The 22,397-nt window shown below is 44.8% G+C and overlaps 1 protein-coding gene across 2 annotated transcripts in view; it reads left to right on the top strand.

The window, feature by feature from the left end:
- The window catches only part of ENOX1 (ecto-NOX disulfide-thiol exchanger 1), a 342,949-nt gene that overhangs the window by 160,760 nt on the left and 159,792 nt on the right, over positions 1-22,397 (top strand). For both annotated transcript variants that reach the window (XM_070800030.1, XM_070800029.1), the window contains exon 7: positions 11,640-11,852. In XM_070800030.1, the coding sequence (XP_070656131.1) occupies positions 11,640-11,852 (213 nt within the window). The remainder of the gene's footprint in view (positions 1-11,639; positions 11,853-22,397) is intronic.

Genomic DNA, 22,397 nt, shown 5'->3' with positions numbered 1-22,397 from the left:
GTTCAAAGTGGATTGTGTGTTTTCACTAAAGGAAACTTGAAAAACTGCCCCAGACCTATTTTCGGAAGATAAAAAGTTGACATTCTATTTTTTTTTTTAAAGAATTTTTTAAAATCATTTATTTATTCATTTATCTTTGGCTTCCCTGAGTCTTTGTCGCCGCACGTAGGCTTTCTCTAGTTGCGATGAGTGGTCGCTACTCTGCACTTGCTGTGCGCAGGCTTCTCGTTGCTGTGGTTTCTCTTGTTGCAGAGCTCAGGCTCTAGGGTGGGCTTAGTTGCTCCACAACCTGTAGAATCTTCCCAGATCAGAGATTGAACCCGCGTCCCTTGCACTGACAGGTAGATTCTTAACCACTGGGCCACCAAGGAAGTCCTAAAAAAGAATTAAAAAAAAAAAAGACTTCTGCTTCTAGTCTTCATCCTCTCCTCTGGCCTTGGGGACCCTTAATCAGATGTAATTGCCACTGAAATGCCCCTCTGAAACTGTGGACCTGGAAAATTTTTTGAAAAACGCACCTTGTGAGAGTTGAGTTTATTTGGTGTCTTACTGAGGACTGCAGCTCAGAAGACAGCCTCTCAAGATGGCTCTGAGGAGCTTTTCCAGAGTTACAGGTAAAGGAGGAAGTGTATGCGTGATTTTGGTGAAGGGGCTACCTGCCACCAAGCAGGCATCTCAGCAAAAGGTTGCTGCTAGTCACGAGGAACAGACATCTTGGTAAACGGTTTTAGTACTTTTCTCCGTGAGAGACAAGGCAAGAATCTGGGCTCATGAAACTTCCTCCCAAAAATATCTGCCTATCTGGAGGTCCGTTCTGCCGGTGTTCCCAGAGCACAGAGAGCCACATGCCAATCCCTGCTCTGAATTCCTTTCAGGCTGTGTTGAAAGTCAGCAGCTGTGGTGCCCAATGACTTAGTCCTTGTGGAACCTTCTTTAGTTGACATAACCATGGAGTCCCTCTTACCAATGCCCCTTGGCACGTGCTCTGGCTCTCCACAAAGGCGAGCCCTGCCATCATGAATACATAGGCTGTGGCTGTCCCTTTAATAAAAAGCATATAAAATGCAAATGTAGACACCCTCTCACTTTTCTGTTGAGATCGGAATCCATAAGGAGTGGGCAGAGTGAGAAAGAACACCCTTTTCAAGCAGGAATGTTGATCTCGGAACAAATAATTTTTCCTTCACTATCCAGCACATTGTCTTCCTGTAGCTCAGATAAGTGAAGAATCTGCCTGCAACACAGGAGATCTGGGTTTGATCCCTGGATCAGAAAGATCCCCTGGAGAAGGGAATGGCAACCCACTCCAGTATTCTTGCCTGGAAACTCCCATGGACAGAAGAGCCTGGCGGGCTACAGTCATGGAGTCTCAAAGAGATGGACACGACTGAGTGACTAACACTACTGTCTCGAGCACATTGTGTAGTATCAGCTAAACGTACTACATCAGCTATCCTGCATTCGAGCGTGTCCGCACCAAGAAGTGACAGAAACGTGCACCCTGGCGCTGTGACCCCGTGGAGGAATTTCAGGAAAGCTTGGCATCTGCATTAATGTTCTTTTTAAGAAGCCAGCGCCAGAGTGTCTGCACGTAGAAGCCACACGGCGTGGCCTTTCCTGTAAGAGGATAGTAGACTGGGGTATCCGTTTGGTAAAGTCATTTACAAACCCTGCCATTTCAGAAATATATATTTATATAGAAGAGCATAATATGCAGAATTTAGAAGCGGCACCTTTGCCAAGTACTGTGTGATCCCTTGAGGAGAGAACAGATTGGAAATTTTAATAGATGGCAGTTACAGTAGAATGAACTAGCCTGGGTTCTTAGGCAACAGTCAGGTAGTATCAAGCTTGACAGTTTCAACCAGAGCACAGAGTTTGGAACATAAACAGCATTTAATTGCTTAGGAAATTGGCTGCCTCAGAGAGGAAATCCACTCCATGCTTCTTGTAACACTGAAAAGCCAGACAGGAGGAGCCAAGGAAACTGTTTCCCTGAAGATGATTTTCCTTGATATGGGGATATAAATGCCATCAAGACCTCAGGTAAAATAAGCCTGGGTCAGAAAGGAAATGGAAATGCAATCTGAAAATACCTAATTGGATTTGATTTTTTTTTTTTCTTCCCATGAGAAATCTTGCTATCTCAGGTTTATTACAAGCATTTTTTCCCCTCTTTTATATCATACTTGTTTATCCTTACAATTTTCTTGTGGAAAATCAGCTTTATCCAGCAAAATCTGTCCTACCTGAATCTTTTTTAAAAAGCTTTTATTTTGTATTGAGGTATAGCCGATCAACAGTGTTGCGGTCATTTCAGGTGAATAGCAAAGGGACTCAGCCATACCTATACATGTATCCATTCCCCCCAGACTTCCCTCCCATCCAGGCTGCCCGTAACAGTAGAGTTCCCAGTACTATACACCAGGTCCTTACTGGTTTTCCATTTTAAATATAGCAGTATGTACACGTCCATCCCAAACTCCCTAACTATCCCTTCCCCTCAACCTTCCCCTCTGGCCAAGTCTTGACCACACAAGTTATGACCCACAAGGCCCTCCATGTCCTGCCCAGTGTTAAAACTATGCTTAATAGTAGATGCTCAGTAGGTTATTCCATTTCTCTCTTCCTTCACTGTTGGGAGCGTGTGAGTGTGTTGCATTTCCGGCCGCAACGCCAGGAATGAAAGCGTGGGGAGGGCATGGGGACATGCCCTCAGCCATCATTCATTCACTCCACATGCATCCCTGAGCGCTCTGCTGGACCCCTGACACTGTGAGGCCAGGGGAACACAAAGCCCCTGCCTTACCGAGTTTGCGTTTAGTTTTGGATTACTTGAGTGATCCAGGAAGTTACAAAGCACTGTTCTGGGATGAGAGATGGACAACCTCCTGGGACCAGGTAGCCCTGATCCAGTGACCCCCAGGCCTTCTGAAGTCAGATGAGACACTGAGTTGCAATTGTGTAGTGTCTAAGACACCAAACGCCCAACGTCTGTTAAGGTTAATGCAGATTCTAAAAAAGAAAATTAGTGGGCACCCCACGGATTAAATAGACATTGTTCTGAGACAGTTCCACTTAATGAAGACTGACTGGAAAGTAACTTCTCACAGATGCAGAGTTTATAGCACGGCTTTGAGAAAGTGAGAAGGGGCTCAATACCAGCATAATTGCACTTTATTGGAGACGGTAGCACCCGGCAGATGAGATAATGAATTTCTGCCTTTCTAAGACAGACCATCCACCCCGGGAGGAGCCTCCTATTTGGACTGTGGAAGGAAGAGATTGATTAGACAGTGAAGAGAGATGATTTCCTGATTCATGGGGGGATTTCTCCTGGCAAGAGCATTTCAAAGTTTTTGTGTCCTTTTCCCCCTTTTAGAAAACTTGGCATAATCTTTCACCATGTGATGAAAGAATGGTTTCTCTCGGCCTCAGGTGAAGTTTTACAAGCTTTACAAGCAGTGTCCTTGGGACTCCCTGTTTCCTATGTGTTATCCAGGATACAGTCTTCCTGGGATCAGCATTCCTAATTTCCAAGGACTTGTCTCTGATTTGCATACGGAATGGCTCCGAAACCGCCTAGCAGAGGAAGAAAGGGTGGAAGAGGTTGCCAGCATCTTACTGAGATGGTTGTCAACATTATGGTTCTAAGAAAGAAAGAATCAATAATGCTATGAGCCAAGTGGAAATTCCATTAGCTGAAAGCCAGACTTCTTTCTCAGGACACAGGAGATGTGAAGCATGGGAGCCTGTTTGAGAATCACTTCTTTGGCATTACTGACCTTCACAGAGGCGAGATGGGCCATTTCATCTATTCACATTTTGCCTGATCCAAAAGCGGGAATAATCAGTGCACGTTCGTGTGCTAAATCTGAGAGTTTGTGTGTGTGAGAGAGAGAGAGTGAGCTTATAGGGTAGGGTTGTTGTTATTTAGTCACTAAATTGTGTGTGACTCTCTGACTCTTTGTGACCCCATGAACTATGGCCTGCCAGGCTCCTCTGTCCATGGAATTCTCCAGGCAAGAATACTGGAGTGGGTTGCCATTTCCCTCCTCCAAGGGATCTTCTGAACCCAGGGATCGAACCTCCGTCTCCTGCATTGCAGACAGATTCTTTAGCGCCGAGCCACCGGGTAGGGGGGAAAGTATTAATCATTTCTGTAGCTTTTCATGCTATCCGTGATCTGCAGGGTAGGTGAGGTACCACCCCTTCTGATGGTTAATTGAGCAGCCAGAGATGGAGCTTTGTTTTGGGATGCCCATGTTTTAGGAACACATAGTAAAATTTGGGGGATGTTGTAGTGCCATCCTGAAATAGCCATTCTGCCTGGATCAATATGTACACCGTAAGTTATCTCTACCTATCAAGCCAGAAACCAGGGACAATTTTATAGACACATCATTCAGTATGTTTGTGTGTGTGTCCACCCCCATTTCTTTGAAAAGCATTGTAGAATGTCTTAACTTTTTTCCTCTCATTCTTGAGACATTTTGTTCAAATGCGAACTCTCCCTTCCTATCATTCCTTTCTGGACCCGCCAGAAATCAGGTTCCACTAACGCATTTCAGTTTTCATATTCAGGGTTCATTGTCTTGGCTCTTGTCCTGCCTGTGTATATAATTAATTTATTTATTTTAATTAAAGGATGATTACTTTACAGTATTGTGATGGCTTTTTGCCATACATCAGTGTGAATCGGCCAGAGCTATACATGTGCCCACCCCCCCAATCCTGAACCCACCCTCCCTCCCCACCCCATCCCTCTGGGTGGTCCCAGAGCCCCAGCTTTGGATGCCCTGCTTCATGCATCAAACTTGCACTGGTCATCTGTTTTACATATGGTAATGTACATATTTCAGTGCTCTTCTCTCAAGTCATCCCGCCCTTGCCTTCTGAAGTTCAGGGCCAGATCTCCTCTGCCCACAAAGAGGGAGAAGAAACTGCTTACCGGTTTGATTCCTTTTCCCCTTCATTGTCTGCACATCCATTTCATTAAAGGTCACCGAGTGCCCACCTGTTGGGCCCTGGGCTCTGTGCCCTGCCTGGGGTTTCAGATACGACCATGGCATGGGCCCTGCCTCCGAGGAGCTTACAATCAGTGGTTGCTCGAGGATGCTGTGACAATGGAATCATGACTGTCTTACAAATATGAAATGAACATGTGTCAGTGATTTTATTTAAGGCATTAATTAATGAGAGAACAAGATGTTAAAACTGGTTCAAAAGAGAGTTTGCTTTGTAAAGACTTTTCTTTTGGACAAAAATTCATTTACATTATTACAGAGAAGAATTATTTACATTATTAGTTTTCACAATTTACGTTCTGTCCCTAAAGTATGGTAAAATAGCCTAGTTAATGACAGTTGGAGATTCACACCCCGGTAAAATCAGAAAATCCCAGAGGGTCCTCCAGTCCGACATTCCATCGAAAAAATCTGCTGCCCTCTCAGTGCCCATTTCCAAGACTTTGACTTATCTTTCACATTCTTTTTCTGGCATAAAGATGACTGATGTTTAAGCCGCTATTCTTTAAGTGGGAGTGGAGGGTTTGCGGACAGAGATTCATAAATCTCACGGGAGTCACGTGAAGGTCTTTCAGTATTCTCCACTCTCTCAGATGCCCCTTTCCATTTCCGGTTTTCATGATCTTTTTAAGTTAGGTAAGCTCCTAACCAGTTTCCCTGGTTTTTATTGAGTGATTTCTTCCCGGTCTTCTCCAGTTTCAATGTGCATAGGAAACACTTGGATGAGGATGCAGATTCTGAGTCAGGAGGCCTGAGTAAGGGTGAGACTGTACTTTCAGCACGCCCCAGAATGAGACTCATGCTTATGGTCTTGGAGTAGGAGAGATGTATCCCATATGTGAGCTTCCCAGGTGGCGCTGGTGGTAAGGAACCCACCTACCAGTGTAGAAAACAGCTGATCCCTGGCTCTGAAAGATTCCCCTGGAGAAGGACATGGCAACCCACCCAGTATTCTTGTCTGCAGAATCCCATGGACAGAGGAGCCTGGTGGGCTACAGTCCATAGGGTCACAAAGAGTCAGACACAACTGAAGCAACTTAGAATGCATGCATGTATCCCAAATGCAATTTTTAAAATGCCTACTGCGTGCCTCATGCTGAATAAACATGAGAAAGGGGGATAGGGAGAGAGGTTGACAAATTCTGAAGTAACTAGAAATAAAATGAACTGGGTATGGATTCAGGTAGCGATATTGAAGTGTGACCATCATTATAATATTCTTTAGTCCTCACAAAGCTAAATCATTCCCTTCCCAGAATTAAAAAGCTAAATACAAGGTTAAATGTAAAGGTTATTACTTTTCCAGAATTAAAAAAAAAAAAAACGTTCAAAAGATTTTTAAGTCATTGGATAAGCTGGTTAGCTTACTGTGGAAGACTTCTGTGTAATTTTCTGAGATCACTCTTAACTTCCATTGCTAATGGAAATAACCTCAGAGGCCTGAAGGATAAAAGGACCAGCCAGCCTAAGTGCCACGAGAACATTTATCTCTGGTGGACAACGTGAAAATACTCTTCAACATGAAATTAAAATGTTTATTATCAACTCTTGACCATTGGACTTGCTGTAACTTTCCAGTACTAATGCACTGCAAATCTATTAGACATGGAGTGTAATGAAATAAAGTACAAAGGGAAAAACTCAGAGTGAACAGAAGGTTGAAATATGTCTTGGAAATTTTCTTCTCATCCTAACCCCTCAGAGCTTTAGAAGGCCAGTTGGTAATGAACCAACAATTATTGTACAGAATGACTAATATTTTAATAGCAGGATATGTAAGGAATTATAGGAACATTAGCAAAGGGATCCTTGATTCATGTTAGGGTTAGAGGAAAGCTTCCTTTATGAAAGGCACTTAGGCTGACTCTTGAGGGAAGCAGACCAGTTAGCTGGGTCGACCAGGATCTCCAGGGACCCTAGGATGAGTACATAGCACATGCAGAATTAGGGAGGCAAGGGCGGGGTGCTTAACTCATTATTAACTGGGTTTTTTTTTTTTTTTTTTTTTTTGCAGAAACTAATATCTGAGGCTGGCTATTTTTATTTTGACCGGCCAAAAAAATAATTCTGTTATTTTATTAACACTTGGCAGGTTATTGTATGCAATAGTTACACCTGGCACACCCGTGTAAAGTCTTCTAATTTTCATGAAATGTTGTCTTCAATCCACTCTTCTGTAGAAGCAAAGGAAGTTCAGCACCGTGACTTTCATTTTCACTTTTTGTGTCAGAATCAATCACTAAGGTTTTTTGTCTTTTTGTTGTTCTAATGTTCACATTGTCTGAATCAGAACTATATTCTGAAGAACTGGCATCTTCTGAAACACTAGTACATATGTCACATGGACAATCAAGGTATCTGCATAAGATTCACTGAAAAATTCTTTTTTTTTCATTCAAAGTTTCGCAATGCGTCATTTTTGAAAATTTTGCATTTATAATATACACAAGGCTGAAACAGAAACCTAGTGGAGCAAAATGTGAAAGATAATGACAATCATAATTTGTACAGGGAACCCTTGATCAATTTTAAGCTCTCACAACTTCACCCGGTGATGTTCACGGGATCACTCTCTGAAAACGTATTGAAAAGTCTCCAGTCCATACTGTTCAGGTAACAAAAGAGATATTAATATATCTCTGGTCAAAACTGTGTTAACAAAGAGGAGCGTGACAAAGGAACAGCGAATGGATTGAAAGGGGAAATGCCAATCAAGGGAGGCCATGGAACAAATGATTGCAGTAATCCAGGTGTGACATTGCGAAGTCCCTGATTAGTCAACATTGGAGAATTTTTAGTGAGCAAATAAATGGCCCATGTGAAAGTGAAAGTCGCTCAGTTGTGTCCGACTCTTTGCAACCCCGTGGGCAGTAAGTAGCCCGTCAGGCTCCTCTGTCATGGAATTCTCCAGGCAAGAACACTTGGAGTGGGTTGCCATTCCCTTATCCAGGGGATCTTCCTGACCCAAGGATTGAACCCAGGTCTTGTGCATTGCAGGCAGATTCTTTACGGTCTTATCCACTAGGGAAGACCAGATGGTCCATAGTCGCTCCATAATATGCAGACTTTCCCGGTTCTTAGTATGAAGAAGATGTGTTTGCCCATTCTGTTTTCTAAAGGGCACTAATGTTCAGAGTTAAGTCCAAGCATGTTCACAAAAAGTGTTTGGAATTTTTCTAATTGCATCTTGGATGTGATTTTTATGAGCTGTGTTAATTTCTTTCCACATAAATAGCTGTAATAGTGCTGCAATCTATGGCCTGTTTAAATTAGTTTATATTGTTTCCTGTTTTCTTAGTGATCTTTCCCCTGAAGGCAGAATTGAATTTTCATTCGGATATTGAAAATGACCACTCCCAACACACTCATGTAGCCATTCAGAAGGAGCTGCCGGCTTAGCCTTAATTAATATAAATTCACTTCTTGCATGGCAACAAATATTGACTAGACTTAACCAATCACATGTTAACTAATGTTTTCATGGTTAATTTAAATGTAGTGCATCAGTCATCCATGAGCCTGCTACAGAAAGTTCAGAAATGATGAAACTGGAAGTTTTCAAAACTATATATTAAGCCATATGTACATATGTATATGATATATCTAATATATAATATGTATTTTATTTTATTCACATATATTAAGAATGGAATCTGCCTACTATTGCTTGTTATGATAGTTGCAAGTCTCTTGCCTACTTACTTTTTCATTGCTTTTTCGTTGTGTGTTTTTAATTGCTTAATCCTAAAATTGCTCTCTCTCTGAAAACTATGTATTAACTATAATCTACTGGCGAACTTACACTTTAGGTCTAAGAGTGAAGAGCAATAAAAATCGGCTTTTAGATCATTTAAGCAAACATCTGTTTTTAAAATTTAAGTGTGTTTTTCCTGACACTAAGGGTATTTATGATCTGTGTAACCACAAGCAAGAGAAGAAAAACCGTGCCCATTCATGGGTGAAAGGAAGATGGGGCCCCATTGTTTGTGCGTGCTCGCTCGCTCTCTCTCTCGTTCTCTCTCTCTCTTGCTCTCTCTCTGTCTCTCTCTTGTTTAGGATTTTTCTTTGTGTTACACAGAGATGAAAAAGTCACAGCAAAGGGGGAGAATGGTCCATGAAGTCAATAGTTCCCTTTTCTGTTGTTATCTTTTAAGAAGCCGGGGGGCAGGTAGAAAAGATTTCTTAAAGGCATCAGGTAGATTTCTGCTGTCTTTTCAGAGGCCCATTCTCTTAACATACATAGGCAGGGAGAGAGGCAGAGAGTGGAAGGGAGGCAGAGTTTATTCTGACTGTAAGTGTTGCAGTGGGGCTCCCACAAGCATCATGCTAAATTATGGGCCTCTCCTCAGGCTGAACACGGTGTTAAGTTGTATGATGGACTCTGTACTCGCCTGCTCCGATCCATGAAATGAGATAAGAAACTCGTGCAGCTGGAGTTCACTGAGGGTTGAACTCAGACTGAAATCCCAGAGTTAACAGAACTGCGTGGGCCAGCCGTGACGCTGAACACGTGCACACACTCGCTCAGCGGCAGGTTGAAATTGGCAAGGAAACTTGAGTCCTTCCTGTGCAGGCTGCCCCGTGGGCCTTCCTCAGGCCAGTTATCTCCTCGGATCAAAGCGTGAGGGCCCCGGGGGCAGGTTTGCTCAGGAATAAAGCTTTGATCCCCAAGCCCAGACGGACACCACCTGGGCGGGAGAGGACTAGAGATGGTGGCCCATCAGCAGCGCGATTTCCAGCCTGGAGAGGGCAGAACCCGCTCCACGGGCACGGGGCAGGCTAGCCTGCCTGCGTACAGTGCACGTACTTCTGGGGCAGGCAGCAGCCGCAGCCGTGAAGTCGTGCCCCGGTCTGGGAGGGGATGCCTGGGAGAAAAGGGATGAAGGGTTTTTCTGTAGCGCTCTGGAAAACTCATAAAGCACTCTGCAAATGCACGCTTCGTATGGGGTGTAAAATACTAACAGTGCCTGATTAGAAAATATCTGGGTAGTAAAATAAAATAAGATCCCTTTACTAAATATGAATCACCCTCTATCTGTTCATCTGGAGTGTGTGCGCGTATATGTATGTATGTATGTGTGTGTGTGAATATGGATTTGTGTGTATGTATATATGACCAATATATAATATATAAACAATAACGCACACACATACACAGCGTATAAGGATGTCTCTGGTGTTCCTCTAATGGAAGGAACATACTAGCTGCTCTGTATTTGTCAAATAAATGATTAAGTATCTGAATCTTTTAGTCTTAATTTTCCTCCTGATATTTAGGACCCTGACTCCGTTTCCTTGGAAAATGCAGGATATTTTTGTTTTCTTTATTTTTACAATAATTCTTATTGGAGTATAATTAATTTATAATGTGTTCGCTTCTAGGATATTTTTCATAAATTATGTTTTTAGAGGCTAGAAAAATACAAAAATGAAAGACTTCTCAAGTTTAGAAAACAAGCCCAGCGCTTGCAGCAGTAGGATTGATTTATGTTGTAATAACTGACATACAACTTCCGGTTCCAATTAATCACCTCCAAACTTGCTTTTTTCCCATGTCTAAGCCGTACAACAGAGATCTGCTCCAGTAACTGTTTGCAAACAGGCAAGTCTATTTGCTTTCTTTTGAAATGAACTTTATCACTTACTTACAGGTGGAACCTCCTGGCCCCTACCCCAAGCCCCATACTCCTAAATCAAACACAAACGGATTTCTAGCAGCCTTCCCCAACACACACACTGACCCCCACGCCCCCCAGGAAGAGGTCCTCTTTTGTTGAAAGCATGGAAATGGTCTAGTTTTTACCATGATCAAATATGTTATAGTAAACCTAAAGTAAACCTAAAGTGAAATTGGTTTTGAACTGCAGCAGAACAAGAATTGACCTTTTGCTACTACCAGCTTGGGAACAATATCTTACATCATGACTACTTTTAAAAGTAATTTCACCCGTCATCCACATCCTGCCCATAACTCAGTAGATTCTAAGTCAGAAAACTGATATTGCTGTATACTGTTACCAATAAAAGAATAAGGAAATGAACTGGAGGCCAAACAGGTAACAGTTTTTTGAGCCAGTCTTGAGAAAGAGAAATCTGGGTTTGGTGGAGAATGCAGTTGTGTCATATTTCAAAGGATCCCCAGAACAGATCTTCTGAAACTGGGCTCACCAAGTTGGTAATCTGAGGGTAAGCCACTCTGTTTCTTGGGTGGCTTTGTAGTGCCGTGCAGTCAGATGAGGAAAGAGAAGCTAAGTGATGATGGAACCATTAGTTGCAGGAAAGCTCACAAGGTCAAGTTGTGGCCATTAGTGGCTCAGAGGGTGAAGAATCTGCCTGCAATGCGGGAGACCTGGCTTAGATCCCTGGGTTGGGAAGATCTCCTGGAGAAGGGAATGGCTACCCACTCCGGTATTCTGGCCTGGAGAATTCCATGGACAGAGGAGCCTGGCGGGCTACAGTCCATGGGGTCTCAAAGAGTCGGACACGATTCAGCAACTAACACACACTCACATATACACAGGATGGACTGTGCTGTGCCTTTGGAGAGGACCTGAAGTGAAAACCAAGACCTTGCCTTGGCATGATTTGAACTTGGTGGTCTTCCATTTGCAGACGACAGCAAGTTTTCAGAGGCCATCACGGTGCTGCTGTCCTGGATCGAGCGAGGGGAGGTGAACCGGCGGTCCGCAAACCACTTCTACTCCATGGTGCAGTCAGCCAACAGCCACGTGCGCCGGCTGATGAACGAGAAGGCCACCCATGAGCAGGAGATGGAGGAGGCCAAGGAGAACTTCAAAAACGCCTTAACCGGCATCCTCACTCAATGTAAGTAAGACTTCTGGGGGCCATCTCTTTTTGTCGTGATGTTGCCTTTTCTTGTGTACTCATTTTTTTTTTTCCCATTTGGGGGTAAGTAGTCCCATAGTTTCCCATCTTACTCCATACCGAATGGCCAAACCTCATAACCAGTTTCATGTTCTGTGGCATCTTGGAGGAACACGGACCCCGCCCTGAGAGCTTACTTCTCAAGGTGAGCAACGTTTCTGTAGCTTTTCCGCAGAACACCCCGTCCGGGCCTCAGGGCGGGGTGGACAGATGCTCCCATGCCTGCTGGACCCTCCGCAGTCCACACCACCCCTCAGGGCAGCCACTGTCCCCCATAGGCTGGGTACACAGAGCCCACGTCCTCCCTGCACTGAGAGTAGAAGCAGCCCCAGAACACACTGTCCTCGTTATCCTTGGGCTCTGTTTAGGAGGAAGGTCAGACAGACTCCTCCTCAGGATCCTTTTCATGTGGGGTGAGCCTTGGCTGTGAACACGGGCAACTCAGGAGCAGAGATCTTTCAGTGCTATTATTTTTTTTTTTTTTGGTCCTTTCTTCATTGAAAAAGCAAATTGCCTTCACCGCTTAATGCCGGTGATCGTTCCCATCTAGATCCTAAACTGATGAAATGGTGTAAACAGGGCTTTCTCATAGAACAATGGTTAGGGTAATTACCCAGGGCTCTATTCAAAAAAAGGACGGATTTTTTTTTTTTTTTTTATGGGCGTGCTCTCTGTGTCTGTGGCCGCATGCATCACAGCTGCTGATGTGCCCTCGCCTGGTAAAAGCCACTGAATGGCACTGTGACAATGCCACGCTCCATTCCACACCAGGTGCAAGGTCCCACACAGGACGGTGACACATGCAATTTACATACTCAGTCTGAGGATAAGTATTATTTTCAATGATACACTATGCCAAAATACCCATCACCTCTTTCATCAGTATAAACTCCAGCAATAATGTGCCTGATAGGATGGAAAGAGAAAAGGGAAGGAAAAACCAGAAGCCTCGCTGTAAATGTGTTTTATTTGACTTTGTTGTCAAAAGACCATTTTTGCTGCAGTGTCAAATAACTCCCAAACATAAACTCTGATAAGTGACCAGATATCCAGCATGACACCAACCGAGGACACCTGTCTTTACAGGAACGATAGAACTGGTATATCTCATAGACGTCACCGTCAGACTGCCTTCCCTAGATTCCCTAGTGGTGAGCAATGACCTTTTACCCGGCTGTGTATGCCCAGCAGTTCTGAAGTTTGGGTTACTAGAGCTAGGATAAATACACTAACACCCAGACCACCTGTAAAGGAGAGAAACAGAGAATGGATTTAGTAGGTGGAGGAGGGGTAGGGTGGGTTGGTAGCAGAGACCGGGAAAGGCCACACCAATTCTAATAATACAACCTCTGCAAAGTTGAGGCAAGAAGCCAGCTGTCTGAACAATAGAATGATCACCGATTACCCTTTGCATACTAGCATCAGTTTTAAATAAATCCTCATTCCTATGCAGTTTATCGTCCCACTGGGCAGGGAAGATTCGATCCTTAACTCTCACAAGGAATATAGGAAGGCGTTAGAATAGGGGAGAGCTTTCGTTTTTTCTGGCAGTATCTTTTCCAAGAAGCCCCTGTTAAAAACAAGCACGCAATCATGTGGCTGAGCGAACAGGACATGTCCAACCTTACACAGGTAGAAGTGGGCCGAGGTGTGAAACCACTGAGAGACAGACAGACAGGTGTAGCATGTGGGGACACCAACACCAGCTTGTTACTCCTGATCAAGGCTGAACCGGATCACGGGACTGAGATCTGCAGCCATGGTGGGCTCCCCAATGCTGACCTGGGGGTTGAGCTTCCAGCCACAGGCAGTGCTGAGGACCACAGGCTTCTTCCTGCGGAGCCTGTATCTGTATGCGCCACATCACATGTGGAGAAGCTGATGGGAATGAGTACAGGTGACCCTCGAGTGACGTACATGTGATGAAAAATCCGAGTGTAGCTTTGCAGCTGGCCCTCCCTGTCTGGGGTTCCATATCCAAGCATGGATGATGCCATATTGTAGTACAGTATATGTGAGTGGACCCACACAGCTCAAACCCGTGTTAGTCAAGGGTTCACTGTATTCTGTCCAGGCAAGCGGATTTACTTTCTCCCTCCCTGCAAAGGAGAGAATGAAGGGCCAGAGCAAGGCCAGAGATTTTGGAGGAAGATCCCGTCTCATGGAAATCATAGAAATGCAGATTACTCTCATAGACACCGCTTAGGCACCTCACCTGTACAATATCAAAAGTTCAGTTCTTGCTTTTAATCTTCAAACCTGCCCCTCTAGGGTTTTTCTTTCCCATTTTACTAATTCTCAGACTCAGATCCTGTTGAGTACTTTTCACACCCACCATCTCCCACCACCAAAGCCCATCTAGGCTATCAGGAAATCCCATTGTTTCAGCATTCAAATTGGCCCACTTTTCTTCATTTTCACTATAGCCTTTCAAGTGCAGGCTGCCTGAACGATGATGGTGTCTGGGAGTAATAGAAACCCCCCACCAAACTTGATCTTAACAAATGGAGAGTTTTCGTTCTCCATACGGTGAAACCCAGAGTGTTGGCACTGGTTTGGTAGTTGAAGAGTGCCAGGCCTGAGGTTTCTGTGATGTTATTAGCTTTCTTAGATAGTTGTCTAAGAGGTCTGCTGTTTCTCCTGCCATCACTTCTTTTTTTACTAGCTGGAATCACAGAAGAAAAAGGAGAGGAGGAAAGAAAGAGGAAAGGGCTGTACCTTTAAAACAGAAAAGCAAAACTTGCCCAAAAGTCCCCAGCAGGCTTCTATTTATGTCTTGTGCAGAAGCATTACATGTGGCCATGCCAAGCTATTTATACAAGGAAAATGGGAAATAGACTCTTTTGACTGGACCCATTTCCCTCCAGAATAAATCTGGAGTTCAGGTAAGGAAGGAGGGGAGAATGGCTGCAGGCAGACATTTTGCAGTTTCTGCCATGTGTGATTCTTCCCTTTGCACCTTACTCCAGCTCAATCTATTTTTCACACATCATCTGACATAATTCAGAGCACATCTTCTCCACTGAAATCCCTTGAGTAGATTCCCATTGCACTTAAAATAACATTCATCTTCCCAAGCTCACTGTGCTTGCCTCTTCTGCTTCAGCTTTCGCTCGACTCATGACGCGTCATCTCCATTGGCCTTTTTCCTGCTGAGCCCATCAAAACTCCCTCCCATCTCTGAGCCTCTACACATCCATTCCCTCTGTCTGATGTTCTCGTCCTTGCAGTCTGCAATCTTGAATCCTTCTCATCCTTTCAGTCCTGGCTCTAAGACCATCCTATCAGAGAGGCCTTCCTGATCTCCCCTCTCCTAGCAGGCTCACCATTCATATTTCATCAGTCCCTCAGAGCACTTATCCAAATGGGTGCATACTAAGTCACTTCAGTCGTGTCTGACTCTTTGTGACCCTGTGGACTGTAGCCTACCGGGCTCCCCTGTCCATGGGATTCACCAGGCAAGAATACTGGAGTGGGTTGCCATGCCGTCCTCCAGGGGGATATTCCCGACCCAGAGATGAAACCTGCATCTCATGTCTCCTGTGTTGGCGGTTGGGTTCTTTACCCCTAGCACCACCTGGGAAGCCCATCTAAATGGGTATAATTTGATAAATTGTCTGGTTATGATTATTATAAGTGTCACAAAGGAAAATGTATGTGTCTCTTAGTCACCGATGTGTATCAGGCGCCTGGGATGTGGAAATATGCAAGAAATAAATATTCCATGGGTGAGGGAGTGAGTGAATGAATGAGTGCATTGCAAAGAAGACAGGAAGTAAGCCTGAAACAGTGAGCTAAGACGTTTCTAGGAACCTCCCAGAAGAGTTTTTCACCAGTGGTAGTCCTGTCTGTGGAGTTTTCACCTTGCATGTGTAATCAAACAGACCGAATAGAGAGCTCACCGTTTCTAGGAACCTCCCAGAAGAGTTTTTCACCAGTGGTAGTCCTGTCTGTGGAGTTTTCACCTTGCATGTGTAATCAAACAGACCGAATAGAGAGCTCACCGTTTCTAGGAACCTCCCAGAAGAGTTTTTCATCAGTGGTAGTCCTGTCTGTGGAGTTTTCACCTTGCAGTGCTAGTCCTGTCTGTGGAGTTTTCACCTTGCATGTGTAATCAAACAGACCGAATAGAGAGCTCACCAGCTATGCTTTTGTTGCAGATCGTTATATTTTACCAGACTTGGTTGCAGGCCAGAGGATATAAGGAGAGTTGAGGTAGCAAAATAAACACCAAAGTTCACACTGACATCTCCCACTTGTCACCGTCTGACAGCCTGTGCATTCCCCATCTCCCTGTTACTATTTAAGAGATTCCTCCATAACCCTGTATTTTGATCCTGGAAGTATTTCGGCAGCCAACAGAGACGGTGAAAAGCCCAGGTGAACTTGACGGCCCCCAGGGCTGTCCAAGGGCTACACGCCTCAGCCGGAAGCCCTGAGAGGCCTTCGAGTGAATCATCAATAGCCAGGACCCTTGAGGGTGACTTGAAAATATGCAGATCCTTTCAATGTGAGCCTCAGCTGGAGTTACACCTCTGAGATAGAACAGGCATTGCACAGCTCACTGAACAACCAGAATTTTCCGTTCATTTCTGTGTGCTGTTACAAAGATGACAATTCCCCAGATGCAAAAGGGATCCAGATTCTAACATGAAATTCGTCATGAAAATGTTAGTGGTAACCTGGCTAACGTGGTAGGTATGTGTACATTTCATCCGCCTTTGAATTTTGAAACAGATCTTGTTTCAGGTCTGGTGGAGTTAATGTTTCTCGGTCTCCACCACATTTTCTGCTTCCCCAGCTGGCTTCAGGCTGAGTTTGGTATCCATAGAGCTGCCTCTAAAGTAATAGCTGCTGAAGTCCACAGCAGTCTTCATACTTGTCAAATTTTCCAAAAGCAGAACCAGTCAAACCCCCCATTTGTCGGCTTTAATATTCCTGGCAGACACTGCGAGAGTCACATTTGGCTTTCTCCTTTAGAATTAGATTAAGATTGTAAAGCACTAAGATTCAGGAATGACATCTCAGCTTTGACTCTGCAAAGTGGCTGGAAATCTGCTGGTTACTTGGCAGTGTCTTCCTCCCACTTAAAAGATCCCCACAATTGTTCTAGCATCCCATGGGAGCCTTTCTATTAGAAAGCCAAGTCTCAGGGAGTTGTTCATAGGTAGTTTGGGAGCAGGTCTATTGTTGAACTAACTTGTTACAGTAAGTGGGGTTGGTCTGGCATTGAAGGCGGTGTCCATCTAACAACTTCCAGGAAAATTCAGGTATATTCCAAAGGTCCAAGTGCAGTTAAAGTGTGAATGCCTATATAGATTTTGTTGAACAGGGAAAGGGAAATTGCATGAAATGTTAGTCCATTAAGCTGGGTTGAATGCATGTATCTCCTTGCTTTGCGGATCACATTTGTCCTTGTTTTCATATTTGAACAAATAGCATTTGCTCAAAGGGGAAACAAAATCAAGAGCCATGAATAATAATATAAAGTTGTGATTTATTTCAAGGTCTGCATCAGAGGCCAGCAGTTACCTTCTAGCTTTGTTGATATTCAGTTCCGCCAACATTTATTTAAGTTCTGACTTTCTTCCTGTCTCCAGCCTTCACCCCAGGGTGGGCTATGTAATTATAATCCAATGGGCATTGTTTCCATGTGGGCCCTGGTGTAGCATGTCAAAGGGCAGCAGCTAAACCCAACCAAGAGTTTGGGGAGTACAGCATCCACTCGTATTTTGGATCATTTTCCACCTCTGACCATGAATGTGCAGTTTTCCAAGATGTTTAGGTGAGAGCCTCCTTTATCCTGCTGGGGCCCCTGGGTCTTTCCCTTTCTTTCAAGGCCAGCTGGATAGATTCTCATTTACTAGATATAAAGAAAGGGAAAAAGACAATTCAGTGCAGGTGAATCATCTCATCCTTATGCCATTTTATTCTCACATCATCCTTTTTTCATCTTTATGTCATCTCTTAACCTGCCCATTGAGCAGAAACTCCTCCTGGTTTCCCAAGTGAGAGACTTTCAGGTTTTGATCTTCTTCGCTTTTTAAACATTAATACCTCCAAGGAAACTCCCCATAGGCCTGCCTGAGTTCAGTTTTTCAGTTATGAGCAAAGCTTGTCATTTCAAAGCTCAGAGAGAAACTGTTTATAAAGTTGAGGAAGCATGTTCTACGGCTCTCAATTATTAATATGCATGCCAAGATGATCAATTGGGCATGCCTTGTTACAACACGCACACACGTCTGATGAAAATTTAAACACTCCGTGATCATGCCACTCTGGGACTTTCCCAGCACACTCCTTGGTGAGAGAGTGCCGGGGTCCTGCCCCGGCTGATCCAGGGTATTCGAAGCGGGGACGGCGTCGGCGACCTATTTATTTAAATATTTTATCAAAGATATAAAGAGTAATAGGATGAGGATAGCTCAGTAGGAAAATTCAGTGGAGAAAAGAGGCTGAGTAGCTTGGTTTACGCGGGAGACCAATAAAACTTCAAGACAAGAAGTTTGCACCACTTACGTAGGCCGCAGGCGTCCTTCCGTTCTCCCGAAGGAGAGGAGACACTGAGGCCTCCCCGGTCGGATCTTAGAAGCCCAGGCATAATTAGTAAGCATGGTGGGTTCCGCGCTCCAGATGGAGACTCAACCAGAGTGAGAGAGAGAGCGACATGGGGAGACCAGTATTTCGAGAAACTGATCCCAATTCTTTATTTTCCATGGTCTACTTTTATACACTGAGATGTTATGCAAAAGTCACGTGGGGTCAGCAGTCCTGACTTTTATCAAAGTCAGGTGCTTCATACAAATGTATACAGAGGTCTTAGGGGTGTTACATCATCTTCTGGCCAGGGGGGCCTGCTGACAATTTACGACCCTCTCCTTGTGACAGCGGTCAGTCAATCAGGACACTTATTTCTCCAGGGCTGATTATTCTCAAAACAGATGCCACCCAAGTAAAGTTACATTCCTACAGGGTGAGGGTGTAGTGGGTTTTAGTTAAGGAAAGAATTTACTTAGCCTAAGGTCTAACGTGATTAATATCAAAGGTTAATTCTATATATTCATTAATGTGTGTAAAGGCAGGGGATATGGAGACTTAGCAACAAACATTGGCTCAACAAATGAAAAACCCTTCACCAACACAATTTCTAATTAGCCCATTATACTTATACTAATAGTTTTCTAACTTCTCTAAAGAACCTGTTTTTAGAGGGTTTAAAGCATCTTGTGCCTCTCACGGTTGGGAGGCTGTGAGCGATCACATGTGGCTGGACGAGCCTGTCAGGCAGGCTAGAGAACCTTCAGAGGAGTTTGTAGGTTAAAACACTCTTATCACGCCCAGGAATTATTATTAACTGGAGCTCTAGGTTAACTCCTTCTCCGAAAGAGGTGGTGGGGGACAGCCCCCCGTAAAGTCAGAGGTGTAGGTAAGAGCACAAAGTAGTAAAGTAGGCAGGCTCTGGTTATGGGGGCAGATGCTCGAGGAGCTCCAGGGGGCCTCCTGAGGCTCGATCCCGCCTTTGCGTATGTCGAGCCTCCTTCCTCATGACCTTTGTCACGGGCGGAGTACCTCACTCTGGCCCCCAACAAGAGAGGAGACGGGGAAGGGAGGAAGGTGTGGAAAAGGCAAACAGGAAGCAGATGGTGATGGAGAAGGGCCTAGTGATACTAAGAATATGTGCCATCACGGAGGGCTTCCCTGGTGACTCAGCGGTAAAAAAGCTGCCCGTCATGCAGGAGAACTCTGCTCCATGTTATGTGGCAGCCTGAGTGGGAGAGGAGTTTGGGGGAGAATGGATACATGTATATATGTGGCTGAGTCCCCTCACCTTTCAGCTGAAACTGGCACAGCATTGCTAATTGGCTCTGTGCACGTGCTCAGTTGCTCAGTTGTGTCTGACTCTTGGCGACCCCTTGGACCGTAGCCCCCCAGGCTCCTCTGTCCGTGGGGTTTTCTAGGCAAGAATACTGGAGTGGGCTGCCATGCCCTCCTCCAGGGGATCTTCCCAACCCAGAAGTCGAACCCAGGTTTCCCACATGGCAGGTGGAATCTTTACCATATGAGCCACCAGGGAAGCCCAAGAATACTGGAGTGGGTAGCCTATCCCTTCTCTAGGGGATCTTTCCGACTCAGTAATCAAACCGGGGTCTCCTGCATTGCAGGTGGATTCTTTACTGACTGAGCTATCTGGGAAGCCCCTAACTGGCTCTACCCTAATACAAAGTAAAGTTTTTTAAAAAAAGAGTACATGCCATAAATATTAACGAGCAGAACAGAAAAGTAGAAATTGTTGAGTGTCAGACCTGGAGGGGGGACTTCAGACACTTGTGGGCCCAAACCTTCTCATTTTAGAGAAGAGAAAACTGAGGTTCTGAGAGCAGACCTCTTGGGCCCCCACCATTTAGCAGTCTGTGGGTAGCTTAGAAACCAAGACTCAGCTTCTCAGACAGTTCACTTTCTTTGTGTGATGTGTGTTCGTGAAAGCTGAAAATGATGAGAGGAGGATGTTATAAATATGAATTTATAGTTTGCAGGTGGGGGTAAAGAAGTGTGCTGGCATCACACCGAATAGAAATGCTACAACATGGTTAGAAAAGGAAGTCTTTGCCTCTAGCACAACCCTCTCTCTCTCACCTCTACGCTTGGACCTCCTCCCTGTCTCTTGTCCGATAAGAACCAAAGCTCCTATCGCACCTCCTCGGTGAACTTTTCCTGTCTTTTCTACACATAACCACCACCCTCTCTCCTCCCTTCTGTGGCGCTTGTTAATACTGTCCGCTTGAGCATTTTATGATTTTCTAAGCATCAGGTTTTGGGGGTTTGGCTTGTTCCTCTAGCACGATTTTCGGCTAACCAAAGACAGAGTCCATCTGCTGTTCTCTCTTCTCACCTCGCTGTACCACTTTCAGACGTGATACTTGTAAGCACCTCAGTACAAGTGTTGGTTGTTGATCAGATATGGTAGACGAAACTGAAGATTGGAAATTGCAATGGAACCTGTTAACCTAAAACTCATTCTCAGTGTTGGATTTTGAGGTAAGCCATGATCTCATCTGACTTTGCTCTAATATACCCTTCCCCTTAAAAGTGAAATACACAGAGTGTACCGTAGTTGAGAATTTTGTAGAAGTAGTATTGTAGCACTGTTATTAATATTGTTTTAACCTGCCGATTGGAAAGGTTAGAACCATCATGCAAATTTGCTTTGTACCTTTATGATAGGGAATGGCATCAACCTCGTCTTAGATCTCAAAAACAGTGGAAAGACTTTCAACCAGGCACCAGGAGATCCTGATTTGAGTCCCAGCTTGATCATAAGTTAGGCAGGTCACTTTAGGCAAGATCCTGAAGCTCCTTGAGTCTTGTTTCATCATCTCTATGGGGAAAGTGTTCGACCAGACGATCCCGTAGGATTGTATCTTCCCACTCTGGAAGTACCCCCTGTCCTTATCCTATCAGCCGGCTTCCCAGGTGACTCAGTGCTAAAGAATCCTCCTGCCAGTGCAGTGGACGGGGGAGGAGGGGTTCGATCCCTGGGCCAGGAAGATCGCCTGGAGTAGGAAATGGCAACCCACTCCAGTATTCCTGCCTGGGAATCCCTGTGGACAGCGGGGGCTGGCGGTCTACAGTCCACGGCGTCACAAAGTCGGGCACAACTGACCACACACGCGTATTGTATTGTATCAACAGCTTCAGCCCCTGAACATCCCTGAATGTCTGCACACGGCCAGCACCTGCCAGGACCCAGCCAGGATGTCAGTGGCTCCTGAGCTGATCACAGAACAGAGGATCGGCGGGTGCCCCCCACCCATGCCTGTCCCCACTCTGCCCCACTGCGGGTTACAGCTCCAGGTGGCACTGTGAGCTTTAAGCCACGTTTGCCCCCTGAGATCATGTGTGACTACTGATCGGCCAAAATTCATATCAGAGAGGCTGCACCTTGCATCTCCTCTGGCACGTCCTCATCTGTTTTCTTGACTGAAATCGTAAAAGCCTCTGGTGTCTGAATGAATGATGACACCCATCCACGATATTTACAGGGTCCCTATTAAGTGCCAGGTAGCGCGCAGAGGGCTGGAGTGAAATGTGAGGGGTGTCTGATCTCCCTCTAAACCCCAACCCCCCCCTTTCAGGCAGACTGGCATCCTTGTTCACATTTCTCCCGCCTAAAAGGCTTTCTCTGAAATCATTTCCTCCTTAGGAACTTCTGAGCCAAACTTTTCAGTTTATTATTAGTATTTTTTTAAATTTCCACCAAGGGAAATTTGGCTCCCATGTCCCTGCTGTCGGGAAAAAAAGAGTTTTATGAAGTGTTAAAATGTTTTCCCATGTCTGTGGTCGTCATCGCTGTTGTACATCCTTGGGAAGGAAGTTCCCCATGACTGCCTTAGCCACTCGCCAGGTTTTCTGCTTTTCCTCTAAATTACACAGATGGCTATATTTTCTAGTGTTGTCAGTGCTGCAAATGAAAGTTTCATTAAAAAA

Source organism: Bos indicus, chromosome 12 (genome assembly GCF_029378745.1).
Source record: "Bos indicus isolate NIAB-ARS_2022 breed Sahiwal x Tharparkar chromosome 12, NIAB-ARS_B.indTharparkar_mat_pri_1.0, whole genome shotgun sequence".
NCBI classification, from domain to species: domain Eukaryota; kingdom Metazoa; phylum Chordata; class Mammalia; order Artiodactyla; family Bovidae; genus Bos; species Bos indicus.
The sequence above is the reverse complement of the archived record's forward strand: the minus strand, read 5'-3'. Positions and strand labels throughout refer to the sequence as shown.